The sequence below is a fragment of the Apostichopus japonicus genome, chromosome 16 (assembly GCF_037975245.1).
Source record: "Apostichopus japonicus isolate 1M-3 chromosome 16, ASM3797524v1, whole genome shotgun sequence".
Taxonomy (NCBI): Eukaryota; Metazoa; Echinodermata; class Holothuroidea; order Aspidochirotida; family Stichopodidae; genus Apostichopus; species Apostichopus japonicus.
Genome location: NC_092576.1, coordinates 11,255,882 through 11,262,732, shown reverse-complemented (window position 1 = coordinate 11,262,732; position 6,851 = coordinate 11,255,882). Strand labels below are relative to the sequence as shown.

Here is a 6,851-nt window from a genome sequence, read left to right as displayed (position 1 = left end):
TGGGCTGAGCCCAGGGTTTGTAATACTGATATCAGTGGGCAGAGCACAGGGTTTGTAATACTGATATCAGTGGGCTGAGCCCAGGGTTTGTAATACTGATATCAGTGGGCAGAGCACAGGGTTTGTAATACTGATGTCCGAGGTTATAAATCCACTGCAACCATTACAGAATAACTAGCAATTTTGGGTCTCTTTGTGGTGTCCACGCTATTACATACCACTGGCCAAATTTGGAAGAGTGGGTTGGGAAGAGTGGGTTGGGAAGAGTGGGTTGGGAGGGGGGGGGGAATCATATGCTGATAATTCCAAAGAGCTTCAGATTTTATGACATCTGAGTACTCTGAATGAACTAAACAAAGGCCAAAGTTTGTTTCTGTTGGGTATTGCTGTATATAAAATACCTCGACCCGGGCAAAGGGATGGAAGAAATAAAAAAACTTAGAGAAAGATGTCAAGTTTTAAACATGTAATCACTTGGATTTTATTGACATGTAATGACTTAGCTTACATTTAAAAGCACCTTAGTTCTGTGGGTTAATAGACGAATCTTAATCTTTTTCTGTACATTAAACTTTCATAATTCTTTACAAACTAAAAAAAAAAGGAGAAAAACACAACTTTACACATTGTTTTGATAAGAAAGCCGAGATAAATTGAATAAAAACGAGTTAAAGCTCAGAGACGTTGTACAGTATAGGATACGGCCGTCCTGTCTCGTAAACGACTGCCTCACCTCTGATATCGAAACGTCCTATATGAAAATAAGATAAGGCATGTGATGTGTATAGGGTACAAAAATAAAGAACGAAGCAAAAAGGCTCATATCGTAATAAATATAACACAATAGGTCTACTTCCACACACACCATCCCCGCTCGCCCCCGACGAGGGGGGGGGGGTGTGAAAGGGGTGCGGGATACAGGCCTTGAGTCAATGAAGTGGTCCACAAAAATACGGGATAAAGAACTGCATTCTCCTTTTCATGATATACTTGAGGAAAGTGCAAACATGGCTAGCTAGGTGACATAAGAATATCAAGGGCTAGACTTGGCTCAATCCTCTTAGTTTTAATTGTTCCTATTAATTAAGACAATAAGTTTCTTATTATTTCTCCTCAGACTGCCCTCTGTAAACTCTGGAATTGTTTCTTCTTCCCAATCCATCCTAATAAACTACTTTTATGCCTTTTATTTCTTCATTTATATACTCTTCCATATGAACAAAAAAGAACAAAAACACCATAAAGTGTTCATAACTTAATTTCTCCTGATTAGTTGTTCAGTTAATGGAATTATTAAACCTTGAATCATAGATTGTTTTACATGACCGGAAAAATGCAACAAAACGACACAGAGAGTAAAAGTATGATTTTAACCCTCAAATTTTCCAGCAATGTAAAGAAAATTGCTGCATACACATCGACAATTTAAGATTTATATCAAAGCTGAAATCGATTCCTGAGTAAGTTCAGGTGCGTATCAAATGGGGGCAGGGGGAGGCAAATGGGGGCAGGGGAGGGGGTTGTAAGATTCCAACCCCACACAAAGAAGTGAAAGTAGTTATTAACATAACCTTGAGCATAAACCTAATTAAAGACCTTATTGATAGCCTACATGATATGCCTCACATTGCACCTTTTCACATCTGAAATTTTCTCTGAGGCATGACTCCAATATCCCACTACATGAAAGTCATAACCCCTCATTTTCAAAATCCTGGATCTGCCCCCCCCCCAAACCCCCTGTAAATATAGATACAGAAATTACTCTTTGAAGTTAACTAGCTTTTAAGGCTATTAGTCAATCTTCCTTGCTACTCAAGTTTTCCCTCTCGAGTCACACAAACATACTTGAAATTTGTATAATTTCTGTTTTTGCTAACTTGTTATTTATTATTTTTTCATAATAAGCTTTCATATTTAAACTGAACTAGGAGGACAAGACATTGCACCAGTGATCCTACCATCCCCCCCCCCCAGCTTCATATGATCACATTTGGAATTTTGTGATGCAGCCATTTTGCTATGCAATATCACAAATTATTCCCGATTTGGCTACTTTAACATCATACAAAAATAGAGTGCAGAAAATAATGCCACCATTAATATAAGAACATTCAACGAACAATTTCTTGATACCCATTGGAAGGTGAAGCCAATCTGCAAAAGGTCACAATTTGGTTTCAATAATACCCTGTGAAACATTCATGATTAAATAAACAAATCTTTCTTAAGCTTTATAAACTGAAAAGCCATCTTATTTTATATTATTGTTCATCACAGTAGACTTCAGGTTTTTCTGTCCTGATATAATAGTCACCTGGCAACATCCACTTTTGGTCAGATCTTATGACAAAATTTGTCTTCAAATTCACCCGTTTTCTGAGAAAACTTGTCCTTATCGTTTTTATCTAGTATCCTATGACAACATTTTTTGAAATACTTTTGAAATCATATTTGTTTTAAGACTAAAACTTGGCAGGCAACAGTTGTTAATACACATTCTATTATTATTGTTATTTTACAGTCAACAGCAACACATTGAAATATCAAGTGGTTATTGAGCCTAGCCTAATTACTAATTAAAATAAATCTCACAGGAATTTAATGATTAATTCCTGGTGAAGTTAATTATATCATCGTAGAGTCTATTTCTGTTCCTTATTAACATTTTAATTCAGGCTGAATTTACAAGAAGAGGATAACATTTACAACACACACACCGTGAAACATACTGGAATATCATCTAATACGAGTTCATCATTGCAAAACATGTAGAGTTTGCTTTTAATAAGTCTATGTGTATTTATTATATCACATCATGTACAAGAAAAACGATACAATTACAACGAACGTTTTACAAATAGGTTTTGCTACAGTATGAGCCCAGCTCGTAAAAATTCTTGCATAATTAGATTTAAAGCCTTTCAAAAATGATAAAAATAAAAATGCAGCTCGTTTGACACATCGTTTACCTGACACTTTGGACACAAATTATAACACGACGACTTCAAAGAATAATTTATTCTCTATTATTACAATACCTCCGAGCAAAATGGGCAACAATTCTTGACAATGCATTTTGATCAAATCTAAGGCTGCAGTAACATGTTACCAACAGCCAGACTGGTAGTGAGTGTACAAAGCCCAGAGTACAAGTACAAAGTACCAGTTGGAAGCCCGGCTAACCAGTAGGAAGCCAAGACCACCAGTACAAAGCTATGAGAACCAGCCTGGACTACCAGTACGAAGCCCTGAGTACCAGTACGAAGCCCCGCAATACCAGTAGGGAGCCCGGTGTACCATGAGAAGACTGGAGTACCAGTGCGAAGCCCGGACCACCAGTACGAAGCCCCAAGTTCCAGTACAAAGCCCAGACCACCAGTACGAAGCCGTAGTACCAGCCCGGAGTACCATTACGAAGCCCGGCATTCCAGTACGAAGCCCCGATTACCAGTAGGAAGCCCAGACCACCAGTAGGAAGCCGTACTACCAGTGCGAAGCATGGAGTACAAGTACTTAACCTTGAGTACCATTATGGAGCCCTGAGTACCAGCACAATGCCTGGAGTACCATCATATTGACTAGCACTGATATTGTCATTGACTAACCAATCCACTTCTATCTTCATTAATAATTTATTCAACTTTACTTATTTCTCAAACTTTGTTCAGATTTTTCTTCCTTCAATTGCTACTGATTTGTAAGAACTCTTTCCCCTTTTCAGATTAACTTAATCAATTTACAACACAAAAAACTTGCTATTTTGTAGCATCTTGTAGATGTAATCCTGAAATTAAGTTGTCCTTTCAGTAAGAAATGCCCAGTATTAACAACACACTACAATATAGACCTACTTCAGATCATACTTTTGTAAGGGCTCGAAACAGCCCAGAGCAGCAATTCAAAATTATTGTGTTCCCATTAAATTGTCACTGACATGTGTTGATAAGATTACCGACGATATACGGCTAAAGATAGCAAGACAGCAAAAGCAAACACACTTTGGTGAATCCTTTTCAACTCCAACCTTTTACAAATGCCCATATCTGTTATCCAGCTCTACTTCAAGAAGATAATTTCTAAGCCCTTCGGTATGTTGTGAGTTACCAGAGAGATGGTAAACATATATGTAGAAACTGTGAGGTAGCACTTCACACCATGATATCGCCAACAAATCATGAACCTTAACACAACATCACAAGCCATAACACAACATCATGAGACTTAACACCACATCATGGCATTTAACACAACACTGTGGCATTTAACACCACATCATGACATTTAACTCGACATCATGGCATTTATAACTCAACCTCACAACGTCAAAACAAACACAGCTTTGGTGATAATTTGTACCGATCTTTGGGTAGGTAGTGTTTCCACAGAATTTGTTACTCTTAGCATGACTGTCGTAGCTAGGTCTAGCCGTAGCTGTCAAGACAGCTGGGATCAGCATGAAAAATTAACGAAGGATTTAAAACAATAGAAAGCAGCACTTGGGTTCTTTGCACATTTTGGTACCACCCCCTGCCCCATGAGGGGATAAGGGGGTGTCAGGTGACGATCAGCCTCTGAAGGGGGTGGGGGCAAGGGGTTACAGCTCTGTCGTCAACAGTGGGCCATCACTTTTCTGTTGTGTGTAGCTGTATGTGTACGGCTGTATTGACAATGACTGGTAGGCCTGCCTGCCTTCTTCTCCTGCGAAACGAAAACGCAAAATAAAAAGTCGTATTTAATTTTTCTCAAGTGGAGATGAAATATTTTAATATTTTAATTAAATATTAAATATAAATAAAAAAAAAAATAAAAATATATTAATATTAAATAAAACAAACTGGAGCCTATACCGCAATTTTTGCAAAGTTCTGTGATTTTTTTTTTTTACCCCAGGCTCGTCCCTGCTTAAAGGAGACGCAATACAACTGCCATGGTTAGCTTACATAAGCTAACCATGGCAGTTACATTGCGTCTCCTTTAAGATAATTGAAGTAAAGACATACTGACATTTTACAACTGTCCTTCCTTCTGCCACTAGAAATTCTGCCACTACAAAAAATGGCATCAAAACACATCTGGACTTACCGAAAGTCATCAGAGCTTCCTTCACCGTTTGCTTGACGTCGTCCATGTCACATCGTAGGAGGTAGACCAACTGATCTAAAGTTTCTCTCGCCTGAAGAATAACAAAGAGAGAGCAACTCGTTATGACTCACGGGGTAAGCATTTCTTTTCCTTACATATTTGTTGGACAGTTCCAGGGATGTGCCCAGGATTTCCTGAGTGCTGGGTATACTGATTGCTGTCATGGGGGAAGGGGCTAAGGGGGAGGGGGTGTCCCCTCCCCTTTGAGAAATTTTTTGATGTTTGAAGGTCCTCAGATGCCAAATGCTGGCACTTATGTAGCTTTTTAAGCACATACACAAGTACTAGTTTTGCTAACAATTTACATTTTTAAATTTTTTTTTAGTGAAATATATAACGTACCTGGTAAAAGTTATTAGTTTGTTTCAAAGAAATTTTACAAAGGACCGATTGAGAGCCGTAAGTAATGTTTCTCGCATGCGTAACTGATGCATTATTAGTCTGTATGATTTTGGTCCAATTTATGTTAAATATATTGTTAGGAATGTCGGGACTTTAGATGAAAATAGTGGGCACATCCCTGCAGTTCTGTAAGGTGTGAATCGTTTCAAGTATGTAAGTAAGGAATGAGATCCTTAATGAAAGAATGCAAGCATGTCCAGTATTTTTAATCATAGGAATGCGATTCTGGAAGACTTCTTTACCGCCCCAACTTCAAAAGAATCACTGCTGAAAATTAGGGTGAATGGCCGTGACACTAGGGAGCAGTCTTTGATCACGTGGAGGCAAGCAGCGACAGTAACAAGCAAATCACAAAGCTTCAAGCTATTTCTTCTAATTTTTCTATATTCTCAAAATATTACACACAGGTTTTGCACAAATATTTGGTATGAGTTTTATGAGTGATTGAATGTGTGTGTGATAAAAACAAAGTATTTGACAAAAATTATTCTTAAGTTAGGCATAGAAATGGGTAACATGACCATCCAGAGAAACTAAACCAGGGTACCATAGGTGATTGCTGTGAGGTTGGATATTAGTAGGGTGTTCTATTTTAAAGATCTTAAAAGAATGAAGCCAAAGAGGTTTTCTTGCCTCAGCCCCTTCTGGAACTTACCTTCATAGCGGCCAGAGCGACGCACCCTGCCTGCCTCAGGGAAAGATCTCTTTCCTCGAGACATTCTGCATACACGTGGATTGCCTACAGGAGAGATGGCAGAGAAAATAATCAAGTCCTGAACTTATTTGACTGTAATTAAATGTAATGAACAAAAGATTGAAACAAATAGACAAGACAACTAAATAATTACTGAAAACGGCCATACCAAAAAGATTACAAGAAGAATTAGCTAACAAGACTTCTAATGTTCACAAAATATGACTACAAAGGAACAGTTGTTTTAGCATATCTGTAGTCCAACCTGTCCTGTCCTCTGCAGTCCAATCCTTTCCTGTCCTGTTATGTCCATCCTTTCTTTTTCTTTCAAGTCCAATCCTTTCCTTTCAAGTCCAATCCTGTCCTGTCCTCTACAGTCCAATGCTGTCCTCTACAGTCCAATGCTGTCCTCTGTAGTCCAATCCTGTCCTCTAAAGTCCAATCCTGTCCTCTTCAGCCCAATCCTGTCTGCTACGGTCCAATCCTGTCCGCTACAGTCCAATCCTGTCCGCTACGGTCCAATCCTGTCCTCTACGGTCCAATCCTGTCCTCTACGGTCCAATCCTGTCCTCTACAGTCCAATCCTGTCCTCTACAGTCCAATCCTGTCC

The 6,851-nt window shown here is 38.7% G+C and overlaps 1 protein-coding gene across 2 annotated transcripts in view; it reads right to left on the bottom strand.

The window, feature by feature from the left end:
• Positions 1-451: 451 nt before the first annotated feature.
• LOC139983689 (rho family-interacting cell polarization regulator 2-like) overlaps positions 452-6,851 on the bottom strand; it is a 68,731-nt gene continuing 62,331 nt past the window's right edge. For both annotated transcript variants that reach the window (XM_071997421.1, XM_071997422.1), the window contains exons 19-21: positions 6,203-6,286; positions 5,086-5,176; positions 452-4,701 (exon numbers count right to left, since the gene is read on the bottom strand). In XM_071997421.1, the coding sequence (XP_071853522.1) occupies positions 4,598-4,701; positions 5,086-5,176; positions 6,203-6,286 (279 nt within the window). In that variant the 3' untranslated portion in view covers positions 452-4,597. The remainder of the gene's footprint in view (positions 4,702-5,085; positions 5,177-6,202; positions 6,287-6,851) is intronic.